We start from the raw sequence: 19001 nt of genomic DNA on the forward strand, positions 1-19001 counted from the left end.
TCTTTGCTTCCTCTGTTTTCTCTTCCAGATAGGGCTGTTAAACTGCTGGGAAGAAATATTCCTTCAATTCTAAGGATGACTGAAGGAGTGGATCTGAAGATAAGCAGAAGGCTTTGCATTAAACCCCAGGAAGAAAGTCAACTTCAGTCAAAGAGTAAGAGTTTTTGATAAGATTTTGCTGTGTTTTATGCCACTGAATACTCAGATATCCATGCTGCAGTCATCTGAACAGGAATTTGGCTGACATGGATGCTGATGTCCCTGATTTTGTGAGAGTGAGTTTTGATCTGCAGACAGGAAAATTGAGCATTAAATTTAGCAATAAAGTCCTGTTTTCTAACAAAGCCAGGGGTCAATATTTCTGCTTGTGACGATAACACAGCTTTCACTTTGTAGCAAGGTCACTCGTGTCTTATCTGGTGTGCACTCCTACACTGAGGCTCTTTGGCTGTGCTCTGGAAATGGCTGTTCAGCCTCAGTGTAAACTATTAATGTTTAGGAACATTGTATGAGCTAAAATACTTTTGCAGTTTTTCAGAGTGCAACCAGCTACAGCTGTTCCCAAAATTGAACATGCCCTGCAGAAGAGAGTCTGAATCGTTGCCTTGATTCATGTTTAAGGGTGGAGCTGGTCAGGGAAAGCTCAGAAACATTTTTTCACTATATATGGGACAGATACCGTGCTCTAACCAGACTTCCTGTATAACAGGTTCCCTTATGGCCCACTGATGCAGGATAAAAGGAGCACACAGATGTGAAGCATTTGGCATGCTTCTGTTTTAAAAACATAACACAGCTGTACTGGGTAAGACAAGAGGTCTCCTTTAAAGTGTGATGTTTCCACTAGTGCCTGGTAAAGGAGATCCCTTACGTTTTTGTGAAGACTAATGGGAATGCGACCTACAGCAAACATAGTGTTCCTCCTCTATACTGTCCCAGAGGTGGCATCTTTGTGTTTAATGGTCCTCACTGGATTTTTTTTTCTTCATAAACTTGCCCCGTTTCTTGAAGCTGGATGTATTTTTAGCATCCACATTCTCCAAGAAGGAATTCCTCAGCTTAACCATGCTGTGAGAAAAACAAGTACTGTCTTGTATTCCTTTTTTAACCCAATGTGTACTTTTTTATAATCTGATTTTCCTTTATTCAGTACCCCTTCCAAAACAGGGCCTGTTCATTGTAGCCCACACTCCCAATGTCATTTACAATGCTCTTTTGTTCTGAGGAGAGCTTCAATTACTGGTTTTCTAGGCCAAAGGGTCTCAGTCTGTGACACTGTTTCTTACATGGTGGCCATTCCATACCTGTGGTTGTCCTTACCAGTTTTCCCTGTGCCTGTTCTATTTCAGCTCCCTCTGAGATGAGGGATCAGTATTTCACATGCTTTCCAAAACGCTGGAGTTGCAGTTTTATACAATGGCACAGTAATGCTGTTGTGTTTGTCTGTGTTCTTAATCATTGCTAGTTATGCTGTTTTCCTTTCTATTACTGAACATCTTGCCAAAACCACTATGAAACCCCAAGGACTTACTCCTCAGGCTCAGGTAATAATTAATAACAGTTAGGTTAGAGTCTGTCATTTGTATGTGAACTGGAATTGCTTCCTGTTAATATACAAGGGCTTTCACTCACGGGCCGTCTCATTGACTCAGGGTTCTGAAGCCCTGTGGCTCTTTGGGGTCAGCCCTCATGTTTTTTAATAACCTGGCATTGTTGGCAAACTGTGTGTCCACCCCACTACCTAGATAATTCATGAATCCATGAGGGAGCACAGATCCACACAGGATACCTCCCATTGTTTAAAAGGAAAAAAAAAAAGGGAAAAAGCTGTCTATCTTTGCCCTTTGCTAGATTTTAATGGTATTTTATGTATGAAAGCTTTCTTCTATTGCATTATGAATACTTTATATATGGTGTTTGAAAGACTGAGCTGAAAATTAAGGGTCTGATCTTGTCCTATGGTTATCTGTTATTTGTACCTTCAATAAGTTAAAATCTTTCACTGCCTGAAAAGGTTAACATTCTGTGATCAGACAGTGCAGCACAATGGCTTTTCTGTAGCTGTTCCACTTAATTTTCTTTTTTTTTTTTAAACTAATTTAAATGTAATAGAAAAACTGTAATATCACAGCACTTCAGGAAGTTTAGATGCTGGAGCAGCTTCTGCAAATTTAGACATGCTAATACAGAAGTCTTGGGATAGATTTAGCTTTCTTTACATGGCCTCAGTTTAATGCATATTTCCACATTTGTTAATCTGTGATACAATTCTTGTTCTCTAACCAACTCTAGCAATCATATTTAAAATTCTGCATTGCTCACCCTAATTGGTTTTGTTACAGCTCTGGCAAGCCAGCTTCCCTGACCATTGTTTTTGGTGGTATTTTTTTGTTTTGTTTTGTTTGTGCATTTTGTTGGGGTTTTTTTAGGTCGATCTCCTTTGAGGGTGCCTGGATACAAGCCTACAGACTGGGAGAAAAGATTTTTGTTGTGGGCAGGCCATTTCAAGAAACCAGAGGACATACCAGAGACTGTCTCGTAAGTGTCAGTTTTGAAGCTGTAAAAGAGACTTTGTCTGTGCTGGAATAAGTTACTTGAATGCAACTCCAGAATAACTCTTCTTAAATGGAATGGGTTTGCACAGCTGAAGAATCTTACACTGCTGTGTCTGGTGTAACATCTTGTAGATGAGATGACCTAAGCAATTCTGTTCTGCTGAGATAATATATCCCTCTTGATTTGTTTTGCAAAGGGATGACCAGCATTTATCAATTGTTTCATTAGAAAAACATCACAGATCAGTCAATTTTTCACTCTTGTCTTACAATTAAAATGCTTTTTTCAAACATTAGCTTGAGCTTTTTTCTTTATATGTCAGCCTCCCCTTGTGGAAAACTTTCATGATATACTATAAAATAATTGAATCTTATATAAAATATTTATTAATGAATATCTAGAGGGCATGGGCCTACTTTCTTTAGTCTTGGAATTTAAACTAAGGAACAGTGGAGGGAAGGGCTCCCTAACAAAATATATATAGTCAAAATTTCCCCTGTTGCTGGTGGAGTCCAAATGTCAAAACTTTGTCCTGTGTGAAAAGTAGAAAATAAAACTGGATGTTCTGGTTTGCATATCTAAAATGAAGATCAAACTTATCAACAACCAGCAACTATCAGTTTAAAAAGCACTCCTAGTAGTAGTATAGTTATCCTTTAAAACATGCTCATAATGCTTTTAAATATAAGTATTTATTTAAATTAAAAAGATACAGTAAATCTTGCACTACTTGAGTAAGAAAACAATGTAGCTGCCCTCTAAATATTTTCTGGTTTTTTGGATGCACTGCATGGGAATTGGAAATCCACCCATGTATCTCAATGTATCACAGTGAATAAATTTTGTTAAAATGGAATTCTTCAATTTTGTATTGAATTGTTTTTCTTAAATTTACATTTGAAATACATACAGGTGTAAATTATTAAAACTTATTATCACTTCATATATTTGAGGGTTTTTAAGAAAACAAAGTTAACAGTGATTGATTTCAGTAGTTTATTGAAAGGACAAACCAAATTCTGATAAAAGCTGACCATTTGTGCAAATGCATAGGGAATTCTTTTTATTTAGACAAATAATTCAGCCAAATGTGAGAAGACAGTTGAGAACTATAAAAGCAGAAAAACTTGTTTTCCTGTTCTGAGATAAATTGTGGGTTGTAAGGGCTTGTGATATAACTCAGTAATCTTGCAAAATGTGGTGATCAGAAGTAACTCATTTATTAAACAAATATTAATCTTAGCCACCGACTTGATTTAAAATGCAAATTGTGTTCAGATACCTACCTTTTGCTCTCATATAGTCTTAACGCATCTAAGGTACTTCCAAAATTAATTAGCAAAGTTTTTTTTTTAATCCTACTTCTGTGCATTTCAGCTTAATTGCAGCTTGCACTCAAGGCATTCATTGCAGATTGTTAGCAGAAACAAATAACCTGGATGCTAAAATTAACTTATTAGTTTCATTGTAGATGGATGTGTTTGTTCCCTATGATCAGAAATCTTGCAATCAGATCAATACTCTGACAAAAACAAGAGCAAAACTCTTTTCAGCTCTCAGGTCCTATGTGATTTACCACTTTGAACTATTGTGGATCCTTAAGTATCTTTTTTTTCTTCCAAGTATAAGGGTCAAAATGTAGTAAAAGATTCCATATTCACTCATGTTTGTGTACAGTAGTAATTTCCCAGTTCCATTAAATCCATTCCCCGTGTTAGTTTTGGGGTATAATTACCTAGTGTGATGTATTTATTCTTCTCACCATGCACTGTTGATCCTTTTCAGGTCTTCTGGAACTTTATAATGTGCCAAATTTGATCAGTGAGAATATGAGACTTCCTTGAGAAGGGAGTCACCTGCTCTAAATTCTGCAAGGAGAATTAAATATATAGGCTGTAGGTCTTTGGTTATTGTGGGAAGCGCATCCAAAAAGCATTAACACTTCCTTGGCCCTTCTCACTTTGCTCTAACACAAACTTAAAATTTGTTGTAACCAATATGTCATTTGGGTAGAATGATCTTCAGAGTTTAACCCAACTTAAAATAAATGGTCTTTTCTTTTAACTCTTCACATGTACAGCTGGAAGGTGTTAATAACCGCTACTCTTCTTGTGGAAGACTTCTGGTTTTTAAAGATAACAGCAAACTAGGTAACAGGTTTCCCAAAGGAGTAGTATAGCTACTGGTGTGGCTAGGTAAGCCCCCTGAAATTATGGAGGAAAAAAGAAAAAAAGATTTAAAGGGTTCCTCTGTCCAGAGCTGATGGTGGAAAGCTTATGTTCCTCCACACCTCCTTAGTTTCTTAGGAAAACAGATTACTTGAAGACTATTTACCGGGAGGGAAGTGCTAACCACTGGTCTTTTACCAAGTCCTATTCAGAATTTCTGAGCACCGTACTCAGCAGCCAGTGTATCATCTCTCAAATCCTGTAGTAGAGGAAGATGCCTTGCTGGAAAATAGACTGTATCATAAACGAAACTATTCTGAAGTTCAGGCAGTAGAAATGGCTTCCCTCAGCCCAAGAAAATCCCAGCTGTTAAACACTGTATGTTATTCTTGCTCACAAATGGTTTTTACCGTACTTCTGTTATTGAGAGAAAAACGCACATTTTACAATGCTAAATACATCACAGTTATAGTATGGAGTTTTCCCTGGATTTGCAGATATTGGAAGATGGTAGTGAGCACAGAAGGAGTTCACAGTAAGAAAAACATTGCATTACTAAACCCTCTCTTTTTCCTGTTCTTTCCATGATGAACATACATACTTAAATGCTGCAGCCTTCCTCATTTGCATTGCAGTCAAGTGGTCTGCAAAGGCATTAATGTCTCTTAACAGTGAAGTAACCAAAGATAAAAAAGCTGGGTTTGTTTCCAGCTTTGAGAGGAATGTCTTTGGGACCAAGTATGTCCCAGGGTAGCTGGGATCAGTGTTTCCCATCTTGTAAAACTTTTTTTGTGAAAAGAGCCAAGTACTATTAGCATTAGCATGCTAGGAAAAATTAAACAATTAGTCAAGTGATTTACTTGGGTCTCTGATAATGAGTCTGTTATTTTATTCTTATTTCTTGAGGATTGAAACAGTCAGAGCAGCAAAGACCACACTGCGTGTGAAGTTCAGCTATGTAATGATTGCCTTGACAATAGTGGGATGCATCATCATGGTGATTAGAGGGAAGCAGGTAAGCACAGATTTTTGGTTGATGAGTGCAAATCTTCACATAAACTTCTCGGTTCCTCTGGATTTTTAGTACTGTCTTGCTTTGGGGCTTTGTTTTTTTGTTTTTTCATTTTATCACTGAACAAAAATTTTAAGTCCTCCTAGTTCCCCAGAAGTGACCCTCATTGACTAATTCCCATTGGAAAAGGGTGATGTCACTGTTAAGATTGCATGTGCTTCCTTTAAAAGAAAAAAAACCTCTGAGCTTAAACCATCTGCATGCACAGAAGAACCTTCCTTGTATGCTGCCTTTCTCTGAAGCAGTTCTTCTGATGACAGTGTTCAGATCTTGTTTCTATGGACTGCTAAGTGTTCTAAAGAAACTTTAAAACTATGACAGTCTCAATCTCAGTACTGTGAATTGCTGAATGTCAAATGACATTTCTGTCTGCAGTTGTCTATGAAAATTAAAAGGATGCAGCACTCTAAATTAAACAGGGCAAAGATTTTTCCCTGGCTTTAGCAGAAGAGATCAAACACTGACAATTCCCAGAACATTTTCCTCTGTACTGGCGTAATATGAATTCAAACACCAGGAAGTGAGGACAGCTACTTTGGAAACCTTGTTTTCAAAGACGCTGAAACTATTTATGTTTCCTGAGATGAGCTCAGTTGGTTAGAGCATGGTGCAAATAACGCCAAGGTCACAGGTTCGATCCCTGCATGGGCCAGCCATTCACTAAAGAGTTGGACTCGATGGTCCCTGGGGATCCCTTCCATTTCAGAAGATTCTGTGATTCTGTTTAACTTTTGTTTCTAGTACCTCTGACTTGTGAAGATCGGAGATTAGTATTAAATACTGACCAGAAGCACAGAATGTATCTTCTAGTGCCTTAACAAAAGGCTTTAATTTATTCCCAGAGAAGTAATTACTTTCAGCCAAAATAGTTTCTGGATATTTTATTTTACCCTTCTTGCTTCCTGGCATTACTGCTGACAGAACTGTGCCTCGGTAAGGATAGGCCAAATATTTTGTAAGCTATCAATTCAAGTTTCAATTCTGTGGTCCTTCAGGTGATAACTGATGATCTTATTACATTGTAGGCTGTAAAAAGACATGAAACTCTTACAAACATAAACTTGGAGAAGAAAGCCCAGTGGAGAGAGGAAAGTACTGCATCTGCTAAACCTTAAAAGAGGAAATGAAGAGCAAGAACTGGGGAAGAAAAGCGAAGTCCTTTTCAGCACTGAAAGGAGGATATAGTCACATTTTTCCTGTATGTTAGTTCTGTGCACTCATTTTCAAGAAAGAATGAATACATTATCCATTAATAACTAAACCTGGAAATACCTATTTTCTTTTGCTAATAACTGCCCCTTTCTTTCAAACTCTTTTCTTCGTGGTTAGTGGGACAGGACACATGAGCAAACTGGAGAGACAAAGTAATTGATTCCCATATATGCTATGCACTAGACTAAGCATCTTTTAAAATACTGCAGAAGCTGTACTTGCATTCTTGGTACCAATCCCCTTTATGAAAGGTCTTACTTACCACTTACAAGAAGGTGACTTCGACAAAAGGACAGTCCATTTAGTTTCCACTTGTACAAACAAAATACCTTCACTGGGCAGTCATCCACTATCAGCAGCTCTTTCAGGTCCTTTCAAGGTCCCCTCAGGAAGAAGGGGGCTATATGGAAGAATGGGGCTATACTTATTCTGTATGTTTCCCTTTGTGCAAGACAGAAAAATTATTAAGGGAGCCCTCGAGTCAGGAGTAATTGTCTGACCTGCATTAACATCATCAAAATGATCATAACTTAGCCTGCTTACCCGCTCTAGGTGCAATTATTCTGGCTGCATTTAAGTGAGGGATTGCTTTCTGTGAAGAACTGCCTGCCTTCAGTAAAACAAGGAGGGAGATGGATAGTGAAACAGCGTTCCAGAGAACCACTGTGTTGCAGCTGACAACCTAATGGTTGTTACACCAGAGCTGGAACAGAGATGACAATTTTGAGGAATATTGAGCAACAGCTTCAACGTGTACTGTCAGATTTAGTATTTTGAGGCACATGAGTATGAGAAAGTCCATCAGGCATTCCTGCTCTCTGCTACTAAGCTCTTTTTTTTCAAATCTCATTTATTTGTATTTTCCCCCTTTAAGTCGTCATCTGTACTTTCATTTTACTAGCCCACCTAGAGATCACCTGCCTTATGTTTTAGAAGTGGCAGTCCCAGTAATACCTGCAAAGAGCAACTCCCAACAGTTCTAATTCTGGCATTGAGCCCAAAGAGTCACACACTATTCACGCTGAACAGTTTGCAGCAGCCAGAGATAGTATTTTTCCTTCTCCTTACAGTTCATTTGGAAGGAAATGCAGATTGGAAATGTCAGGACTGCTCAAAACCTGTTACTTCCCAGCACTGCCTGCTCACTGGTCCTGAGGACTCCAAAAAGAGAAGAGACATATATATCAGTTTGACAGATTTAGCTTGTGAACTTGCTCATAGCAGGAGGGAAATTATTTTTTTTGAAACTTTTTCCAGATTAGTTTTGTTATACTACTAAAAATTAGCACTATTGCTGAGTGAATCAAAAGCTCTACAAAAATGCATGGGAAATCTTCTCTTTATACCTGGAAAAGAGAAGCAGTAAAATCTCTACTGCAGTCCTTTCTAGTAGCTTTGTCCTTTACTTCAGAGCTAGAAAATCGTTGCTGTAGGCCATCTTTCTATGAATTGCAATTCTGGATATCACAATGAGATGTAACCAGTCAGACAAGCTGTGAAGTCAATTCCACCACAGAAGCTACAACCTTCAGGTGATACCATGACCTGCCATCAGATTCTCTGAATGGAAATTATCACAAGTAAGCTGTCAGTCAAGCAGAGCAGGCTTCCACAGCTTTGTCCACTTAATGAGCACTGAATGCAAGTCACATTTAATTCCACTGCAGGTACGTGAACAGATTTTCCATGACAGTTCTAGTTCTTTGCCACACAGCAGGCACACAGGTGAGAACCAAAATAAATCTTGCCAGATTACATGCCAGATTACATGTGATCATGTATGTATTAAATAAGACCAAAGAAACAGAACATGCATTTCAGATGGTATTCCAAGTTTCCTTGAAGAAAAACTTGTGATTTATGCTTGGTGATGGCAGAGCTTAAAACTGTGCGTTCCAAAAATATTACCCTTTCAATATGCACCTGAGTGCTCTTTTGAACAGAACTGAAAGGTACCTCCTTTAGTTTTGGAACAGTAAAACTATTTGGACTCATCCAGCTGGTAAAGTACTTCAAATTAAAATTTGCAAAATACCCCTTAGAAAGCAACACCTCAGAGCAGCAATGGTAATCATTTTCCATTTTACTTAAATTTCTATAAATTTTTACCATGTACTCAAATATTGAAGTCTGGTCCAGTGGTTTGACAAAAGCTCCATGTATCTTTCTGTCACTCTAGTATCTCCACCATTTCAGTATCTGTCACTGCCCACCTTTGTGTTTTCTTTCAACTTCCACATAGGCTCCAGAGTCTCAAACAAAACCCCAAGACAAGGAGCTTTGTGCTATCTCCAGCTCACTCCCAAGCATTGCAGTATTTTCTTTGCAAGTAGCTGGGTACTAGAAAAACAATGTAAATCTTTCTTAGGCAGTGAAAGAAACCACCTCTTTCCTAGTGTGATGGCTTCCAAGAAAGCACTTCTAAACACAGACAATGGTGACAAAACCCGTGTGTTTCTAGCTGAAGCAGCCTGTCCAGCTGACTGGAGAACTGAATACACCTCGGATCACCTGACAGCTCATAGCTTTAGCCTGCAGCCTTTTAACAGTGCGTGATGGAGAGGAACATACTAAGCCCTTAAACAGTATTTAATTTTCTTTCCTTTGGCTTGGTCTGTAACACCATTCACATTTATTCAAAACAGTCAAATTTATCAATTCGATACCATATGCCATATTGCTGTACCTCTTCCAAAGGCAACTGAAACTTCCAAATGCAACGATCAATCTGACAACTTCAGCACTGCCTCAGAAGAGCATGCAAGAGCCTTATGGACATGGCCACAGCAGTACACAAACAGGTCCTGTTTATTTTCTGCTACAACTCAGGCAACTGAAGAAAGACCTTCATGTCTAAAATTGGCATTGGAGAGTACCAATGGTATGTTGTGCCAATTTCCAGAGACAAATCATACTGAAAAATGTGGAGAATTACTTTAAGCTGGCAGAGAGATAAGATAGCTGTTCTGGAAATCCTCAGAGAAGAACAGAGGTGTAATAGCAAGAGCACTGTACCATGTAGGACCATCTAGTTCTTCAACACTCTTGGTGCTAACAGAAAAAAAATGCAGTTTCAAGAACACACAGGTCTTTGGGGGTCATTGTCTTCCTCCATTCTCTTAATGTTAGAGGAAGGGACTTGAACCACCAGTATTTGGTTTGCAGCAAGGAACCAACACAGGAATTTAAGAACAGGTTGAAGTCTGTAGGCAGCAGTTGCCTCAAATAATTATGTGGTGTCTTCCCATGAGCCCCAGGCACTGGTCCTGGCTTAGTTATTGAGCTTTCAATAACCTGCCCCATCATCTCTTGTATCCTCCTGAATCCAAGAGAGTGACCCTGCCGTGTTCTACTGGGGAATTTACCAACAAAAAAATAACAGCTCCTGTTTGCTGGCCCAACAAATACACAACTTAAATGGCATTACTGATCTGTGGTCAGAACTGCAAGACAGCAATTCCAGGCAGTCTTGCATCTTCCTTTCTCTAACAGCCAGTTTAAAATAGACATTGTTAAAACCTGAGTGCAGTGTTTCCACCTCATTACTGATGTTGCAGAAAGAACTGGAGAAATTTTCATGAACCTTTTCACCTTAGCAGCCTGCGGGGCTTTTGGAAGGTGCTTAGATTGGATCTCCACGAGTAGACAGAAACAAATGCATACATTGCAATTTGGAAGAAAACACGAGATCACTTTTCTGGCACCACAGGCTGCTTGGCAGAGCTAAGAGAAGAACCCAAGAACTCCCAACAGTTCCCTCACCTATCCTCTACACAAGAGCAGCTGCCTCCTATGTAGATACAAAACAACAACAGATCATGCAAAACACAGTGTGACCATCACAAAAGTGGCAGCTAGAGCCGTTCTCCGAGATGGTCCCTGTCTGAGCACATCCTTCAGGAGAGCAAAGAATACTGGTTTCAGTTTTTCTAGCAGGGACATAGCTACACAGAATTGTGTTAGGAAGTAGTGTCCAAGCAGTAACATATAATGATCCTCATCTTTTCAGCAGCACTTTTCCTCCAAAAGAGAGTCCTCACCTGTGGCCTGAATGTTATTTATTAGAAGGGTAACGTTATGCCACATATTTGGGTCTGCTAAAATGCAAATAGTTTACTTGCCCTTGGCTTGCCAAGTAATTCTGATCAGTCTGTATCATTTCTTTCATAATGCACAAGTCTGATCTCCCTTCCGTACCCATTTAATTTGCAGCCTTTGTTAGAAGTAGATTTTGTTTCTTTTCAATCTATTAAAAAGGCTAAGTAAAGCAACCCCAAGACTGGTTGCTGGAAGATCCTGATGGAAATACACTCAATTAAGCACCATTTAAAATTACATTGAGACCTATGAGTTAGCCACATTTTAATCCATTTAATGTGTGCCGTGTTGATTTTTGTATTGTTGTGGTTTTCAGTCAAAATATTATGCAGTACCAGTCAAATGCCTTACACAGTCCAAGTATTTATGACAACAATATTACCTGTGTCAACCAGGCCTGTCACTTCAAACAAACATACCAAGTTTAAAGATTTATACTTATCTGCTCTGAATTCACATATCCACAGCAAAAGTAACAAATAATGGCCAGGCTCCTTACAGAGGAAGGCACACCATTCAGCTTAAATGGACTCTTTTTTAATTCACTCATTTAGAGGCAATTGTCATTACGTTCTTGGGGGGCAGGGGAGGGAAACGCCAATGCACCACATTGTTTTCACTAGCCTGGAAGAGAAAACACTTATATATATATAGATATATAGGTATGTATATATATATACACACACTTTATGCATGTATATATATATATATGTGTGTGTGTGTATATATGTATATATACACGCTAGTGTATATATACACAGAATATACATATATGAATATACAGAATATATGCACACACACTTTGCTCAGATTTGTTTACAAAATATGTAGCATTTTTATACCATCCAATAAGAGGTACATGGTTTTAAACAAATCTTATAGAAATGACATGTTATTGGAAATTTACACGTAAAAAAATCCAGCACAAAAAAATCCAAAAGCTAAAACAAGATTTTGCTACTAATCAGTGCTTCTATCACCCTTCAAGAAAAGAGAAACACAGTTATTTATATGTGATGTAAAGGCAACATTGAGGGGTTTTTTTGCTTTTTTAAATTAACCACCAAATTTAACCCCCTAAAATTACAAAGAATTGAAGTCCATTTACAGATCAAGTGCAGTAAACTAAATGTTCCTTCAGCACAAAGCAGCACTAGAGAAAATAACTGGGAGAGGGAAAGTGGAGGCCAACTGGCTTAGCTAGGGAGGCAGCAGGTGGCTTCTGCAGTGGCCACACAGGTCAGAGTCTCCATCCTGAAGCAGAGACAGAACTGAAGACTTTATTTAAATAATGGTCACACAGAGCTGATGTTCAGGCCTTTGCCTAGCTTCTTTCAGCAGTATGACAAGTGATTTATGTATTTTTATAACTGTATCCAATGGGCTGGTTTTGCTTTTGCAGTGGCTTATCACTGAGAGGAGTCATGAGGATCTTGCAGACAGTTCTGCCACTAACATGTACCACAGGTCCACGACGCTGCAGTTGGCAGTGGCGATTTTGAAATGTTTACATTGGACAAATGTGTGTTCCAAGCATCCAAAATGGCTTGAAAGAACATAGCCTGATGCAGGGGGGAGCGGACGGCCTAGGGAATCCATTGCATTTTTCAAAATGGAACTGCCACTTTCAATCACGTGGCATCTCCCCAGTTGTGTGAAGAGTTTGGTGTCAGTGTCAGCTGAACTCAAGTGAGGAGTGGCTGGCCTTTGCATCAGAGGTCTGTGATCCAAGCAGGTTGCGGAGCCAAGAACATGCTGCTAGCAGAAGGGCAGTCCACAGCTGCAAGTGGCAGCTGTCATGCAGTCAGCGATGCCTTACAGATGTCACCTGTAGGAACCATGCGTTCCATGCTAATTCACCTGAAGTCTCATAAACAGCAAAAGGGAAAAATGAAATGAGAGGGCCAGGTGGACCCAGGTGTAATAGTACTATCCTTTGAATGTAGTGTCACTTTAGTTGTTAAATAAGGGGCTTGACCAGGAGGACTCTATTCCATCAGGTGAGTTGGAGAGGAAGCTCTTGTCTTGTGAAAATGAAAAGGCGATCTAATGCTCCTTGTGCTAAGTTTTACAAATTAAGATTTCTGTGTTCGGAAGGTAATTTTTCAGAAGACAAATCTGTTCAAGTCACGCTGTGTAAAAATGTGAAGAGGCAGACAGGAGTTTTTCAGCCATAACTATAATAACAAGGACCAGACTCTGGAGGATGAAGTCAGAAAGGACTTGATTTTTAAGGAAGGCCCAGCTGGATCATACTGTGCTGGCAAGCAGAAGTGAGGGCAGTTTCTCCATTCTAGAAGCTGTTTTGGAAACTCGTTTCTGGGGAGGTGATAAGAGTGACCTATTCACAGGTTCTTTTTTTGTGGATGGAGAGGAAAAACTGGGAAGGTATACAAATCTCCACAGTGGTCTGCAATCCAACTTGGGAGCTCAGTGTTGAGACGGGATGGGGCCAGATGTGTTCAATATTCTCAAGAACCACAAAACATGTCCATTGCAGCCTGTTGTTGCACGGGATAGAGAACTTACTCCATTATTTGTAACATGTTCCTCATGCCAATAACCCCAGCTGGCACATACAGCAAAGTAGATACGCTGCATGTGAAGGTTTAATTCATCTCTCGCCGCTATCCAAAGAGGCATCCAGGGTAGAACATGGGGGATGAATTCAGCTACGTTCTCAGAAAGGCTGAACATCTCCCTGGACTGCAGGCACATACTGCAGCAAATAAAAGAGAAAAGCAGACAGCCTTCTCTTGGATGCCAGGAGCGTGGGGGCTAGTGGATGAGGGACTATTTTCCCGTAACAGGAACAGGGAATATCTCAAAGTATAGAAAGGTGCCTCAACTCCACGAAGATGACAGTGGAGAGATTCAGAATCTAGAGGAGAAGGGTGATTCTGGTGACCCCTTGCCAAGGAGGGGGCATCCTGCCATGGAGAGCCAAAAGTTTTCCAGATGTATGTAAGAGCATGTGCACGAGGCAAGCGAATGAGCGCAAACAGGGTTATGGAAAACATTGAGAGAATCACTCCACGGGTGGCTTGTGGCTCGACAACAGGATTGGCTAGGTAGAGGAGCACACAGCACAAGGGCACCTCAAAGCTGGAAGCCTTCCATGGGAGCCTCACACTGCTGGAAGATGTACTGTTGCTGGTTGATGTCCACTTGTGGGGCAATGCTGCTGTCTTCGTCCTCTGTTCCAAAGTAGTGCTCAATCAGATCAAAGGCCTTCTGATAAATCTCTTGATTCTCATGGCTCTGCAAAAATTCAATCTTGTCCAGGCCTGCAAAGAAAAGAAGTACATAAAAGTTATAGCTCAGTGAAAGCATATGACCATGACAGTTTTCAGTCTGCTGTGAACATTTACATTTGATAACAACTGTCTCCAACCTTTGGAAAGAACAGGCCCCTTTACTCAACTTGTACTCTCCACAACCAAGGAAAAACAGGTTGAACTACAGAGTTCCCTGTAACTGTGTTATGTGTTTCGTACTCTCTGTCTGCCTCTACCCTTTCACCCAAAAATTAAATCCACAGGCTTGAATGGGTAAAGACGAACAAGGCCTCAAACTCAAAGACTTCTTCTGAAAAGACTTTTAGGACCAAATTTCCTGTAAGTGTGTTCCCAGTGCTTTCCTTACAAGGACCATGACTACAGAATCACTCAAGCAAGTTGAAAGAGACTTCTGATAATCATCCAGTCCAACCTGCAACCCAGCCCAGGAGTACTAACCAACACCAGATTAGGTCTGCTGTGTCTAGATGGGTATTCAAAACTTCCAAGGATGGAGACTCCATTATCTAATCTGTATCCCATATATATACAATGCAGTTAAACTCAAGCAACCAGTTTTTGGGCAGGCATTAAGCAAATGGGCAAATTCAGGCCTTGTAGTCAGATACAAAGGAAAATAATACAGCAAGGAATGATGCTATAACAAAATCCAAGCCATTTCAGTAAATCTCTAATATTGGGAACTGTACTAGCTTTCTTGTCTACTCCTTTTACTATGTATGAAGACTAGAGTACACAATTCTGTGATACTATATACACATTCCTGAATGTGTATATACATATACATACACATATGAAAAGGGAAGTTTTCATATCAGTTGAAACCTAGAAGCAGGCAAGAAAAAATCCTATTCTGATATAACTGTTCCCAGGAAGTCGAGGTAACCATGAAGGGAACCAAGGTTCAAGAAACCATGTTCAATGATGCTATCTTCTTCTATACTGCTCTTGATACCCATTTTTATTTTTCTTAATAAGAACTTAAGAGCAGCAGTAGCTCAGAACTGAGATGAAATCACAGTGGTACATGCCAGAACCTTAGCATAGCAGAGGCAAACAAGGAATTTGCAGCTGCTGCCATAATTCTGCAGGGCAGCAGAAAGGGATGGGGGAAAGGTTTGAAACCTGAGCAACAGAGCACTGCACCTGAGCTTTTATCTGAAATGACTGAATGACTCCCAGAAGGCTTTCTCAGGGACAAATGAAATCAATAAAAGAAAATCTGCACACACTGTTTTCAGTCTACACACATGTAAAAAAACGGAGTACACTGAAGACTTATCAAAGAACAGGTTATTTTCAGATAACAGTGAGAAGGTAATTAATAGAATTGGATCTACTGAAACTCTAATGGGATCATGATCTTGGCTTTATGGCCTGACTTGCTTAGGTGTTTTGCTCATACCATACGCTTCTTCAATAAGAGCGCAGTAAGGATTAATGCCAGTGCCGCTGCGTTTGGATTCCTGCTCTCCAAGCCTCAGGATATTCTCCAGCCCGTTCAGTGCTACTTGCACAATCTTTGAGTCCATTACTGTAAGGAGGTCGCAGAGTGGTCTGATGCATCCCAGTTCTACTAAATACCTGAAAAACACCGTATGGAACCCAGTTAATTGTCTGCAAAATTGTAATTGGTGTAGCCATTTAAGCACTTAGCATGAAGGTCTAAGAACCAGAGCAATCAGATAAAATATCAACTTGACTGGAGAAACCAAAATTACAGACATCTAGTTGTGTCTAGTCAATTCTGCTGAAACAAACAAAATAACTTTAAAATACCTTCTCTGAACCCTCATTTATATAGCTATGAAATAATTACTTATTTTTTGTACCATAAATTTATATAAACAGCAACTATGTTAAAAGTTAATATGTTTAAAAAGTTATTTTATTTTATACAAAATTGCATATAAGCATAATGTACCAGTTTAAGTTAAACAGGAAAAGCAATACATGTGATGCCATTGTCTGAGGTGCCAAACTATTCCTCTCCAGACTGCTAATGCACTTTGTTACACTCTACAACCACTTAGAAGTTAGTTTAAAAGTTGCATTTAGTTTTTTCATGTAAGAGAAATGGTTCAATTATTTAAATAAACATTACAACTAAAATACTTTTGTGATTTCTCCCTAAAGGAATGAAAGGCTCATTCACAACAAGGACATGGTCTCTCTGGATACAACACTGAAAGCATACAGAAAGGTTTTCCAGTTTCTAGGTTGATAGTTTCTTTTCTTGCACAAACATCAATTCACATGTTGCATTGCAACATTTTAACAATTTCTTACTTGATCTGTTCAGCAGAGCCTCCAGATGTTGCATTTGTGATTGCCCAAGCAGCTTCTTTCCTTGTCCGAAACTCAGCCGTTTGCAAAATATTTATAAGAGCTGGGAAGATATGGGCATCTATGACTGTCTGCAAAAACAAATGACACGTCAGGGTTATAATAAAAATTAGAAATAACTTTCTTGTCCTGAGCTAGTTCATGTCTATGCTCAGCACAACACACTAAACAATGAAATGTCACTTTATCAAGGGGCAAAACCGATAAATCAGTTTTCAGCTTTACATTCAAAATCCTAGTTATTGCCATGGTTTGTGCTCATCCCAAAAGAATTCAAAACACATTCAGACTGAACTGACTGGCATATCTAAGGAGTTACTTAATCATACCCTGACAGCAAAACAATGCCGTACTTCCCTTATATTTCCAGGTAGTGAACCACTCAGCTATTAAGTCAGTAAACCATTAAGGCATTAAGATCCCCTAAACTTCATATTCCTGTGTGCCATACTACATTTCCACTGGGCAAGACAACGAAGCAAAGAGAACACAAAGCAGCAGATGGTTCAGCAATAGGGGAGGTTAGGATTACATTTTTAAACTACCACTTTACATTTGTAACTCATCACAGAACTGATAAAGGAAGATTCAAAGAAAGCCAAAAAGATCCTTTTCACAGAGCTCTGTGGAAGAAAACTAACAGATTACACATAGCAAAAAGCTGTAGTCAATTCACAGTGTGAAAAGCTACCTGGTGAAAATAAAACAATTGTTTGATATTTCTTTTATCCTTGCCGTTTGTTTGGACATCCATACTGAATCTGCTTTGCAAATCCACAGTGCCTATAGTTCTATCAACAGTGCCATGAATAGTCTCCTTTGCCAAAAAATCCACACTTCTCATACAGAAATCCTAGGGTCCCCAAGGAAAACCACTTATACTTCCATCATGCCACGTTGTATTACACTTGTACACTGCTGAGAATATTTGAAAAAGTGTCCTTAACTGAAATTTTAGAACACGAATGCTCGAAGTGCTAGGTCACAAACAGGAGTCGGCTATTTTAAAACAAAACAAAACACAACCTAAAAACATAAAAGAAAGTATCTTTAAAAATGCTTTTTGTCCCCTGACATATTTTACTGCAAAAGAACCCACTTAATTTTTAAAAAGATACCAAAGCAACACACTGTAAGGGTACTTGAACACAAGAGCACCTGCTTCATTAAGGTTAATCAGATCAAGAGCCTTATCAAAGGGAGATACAAGTAACAAGAAAGTAATAAATAAAACACACAGTGATACACACGTGATAGAAGAGGGTTAAGAGAAACAATCACAAAGAAGGAAAGGCTCCAGTCACTAATTAATGGGTCATTAAGAACCCATAGGCAGAGAGCCAGCCCGGACTTTATAACTGATGACAGGGACAGGTGAAACTGCAAAACTCAGTAAGGAATCTTTTTGTGATTGTTTTACCATGTAACCCCCCTCTCTAGCCCATTGAACACTGTAAGGATTAGGTGCTCACAAATGATATTGGCATGACTGAATTTGGGCCAGGAACTAGATGAGATCACAGGAGAAACCTGTGTCTGTGGGGCCAGCAACTGGAGTGGGTGGGCATTTCAGCATCAGTAGCTGGAGGGGCCAAGAACCAAGGTCCTAGAAACATGAATTCGGGGCCAGCAACTGGTGTCAAACGTTGGATGAAGGGGCCCCTAAAACTGGAGCAGGTGAGGGCCCCAGCATCAGCCACTGGGGCAGGATCATAGTCCATAGGGCCCCTTGTGCCTGGATGCCAGCGACTGGGGGACTGAAGTTAAGTGAAGATCTCAGCACCTCAGCTGGAATGGGACTGCAGGTCACAGGACCCATGGGCTTGGGCACCAGCTCTGTGTGATGAGGGAATTTACATAATCCCAAAACAGGGTGGTGGGTGTGGAGGATCACAGTTTAATTTGCTGGCAAACTGACTAGGCAGAGCAAGTGGGAGGCCCAGGATCTCAGGCATGGACAGGGGTCTGCAAGCATGTGCATCTGTTTGCTAGTGAGAATCAAGCTGAACAAGCCAGTGAGTAGAACCCAAGCACAGTGAGTGAAGACAGCTCACGATCCAGCCATGGACAGCAGCTGAGCAGAGAGCCCACAATGACCGTCAAGAGATCTGTGACTGTGTGTGTGTGCTTGTGGATCTAGAGTGTGTTTTTTCACTAGTGAACTTCAGTCCTCATCAGACAGACAGGAAAAAGAGGACTTGTCAGTCTACATTTCGTTTTATGTGAGTCCAGAGAGCGCTACACAACGGT

General features: G+C 39.8%; 2 protein-coding genes across 7 annotated transcripts in view; one reads left to right on the plus strand and one right to left on the minus strand.

Annotated features, from left to right (window-relative positions):
- FAM162A (family with sequence similarity 162 member A) overlaps positions 1-8393 on the plus strand; it is a 9595-nt gene extending 1202 nt beyond the window's left edge. The window contains exons 2-5 of the mRNA XM_027730282.2: positions 29-154; positions 2430-2538; positions 5631-5739; positions 6822-8393. Of these exons, the coding sequence (XP_027586083.1) occupies positions 29-154; positions 2430-2538; positions 5631-5739; positions 6822-6911 (434 nt within the window). The 3' untranslated portion in view covers positions 6912-8393. The remainder of the gene's footprint in view (positions 1-28; positions 155-2429; positions 2539-5630; positions 5740-6821) is intronic.
- KPNA1 (karyopherin subunit alpha 1) overlaps positions 6663-19001 on the minus strand; it is a 55271-nt gene continuing 42932 nt past the window's right edge. For all 6 annotated transcript variants that reach the window (XM_027730275.2, XM_039388897.1, XM_027730278.2 and 3 more), the window contains 3 exons: positions 16695-16822; positions 15811-15989; positions 6663-14393 (listed from right to left, as the gene is read on the minus strand). In XM_027730275.2, coding sequence (XP_027586076.1) covers positions 14206-14393; positions 15811-15989; positions 16695-16822 — 495 coding nt within the window. In that variant the 3' untranslated portion in view covers positions 6663-14205. The remainder of the gene's footprint in view (positions 14394-15810; positions 15990-16694; positions 16823-19001) is intronic.

The sequence above is a fragment of the Pipra filicauda genome, unplaced genomic scaffold (assembly GCF_003945595.2).
Source record: "Pipra filicauda isolate LSUMZ 115617 unplaced genomic scaffold, ASM394559v2 scaffold69_size3009148_pilon, whole genome shotgun sequence".
Lineage (NCBI taxonomy): Eukaryota > Metazoa > Chordata > Aves > Passeriformes > Pipridae > Pipra > Pipra filicauda.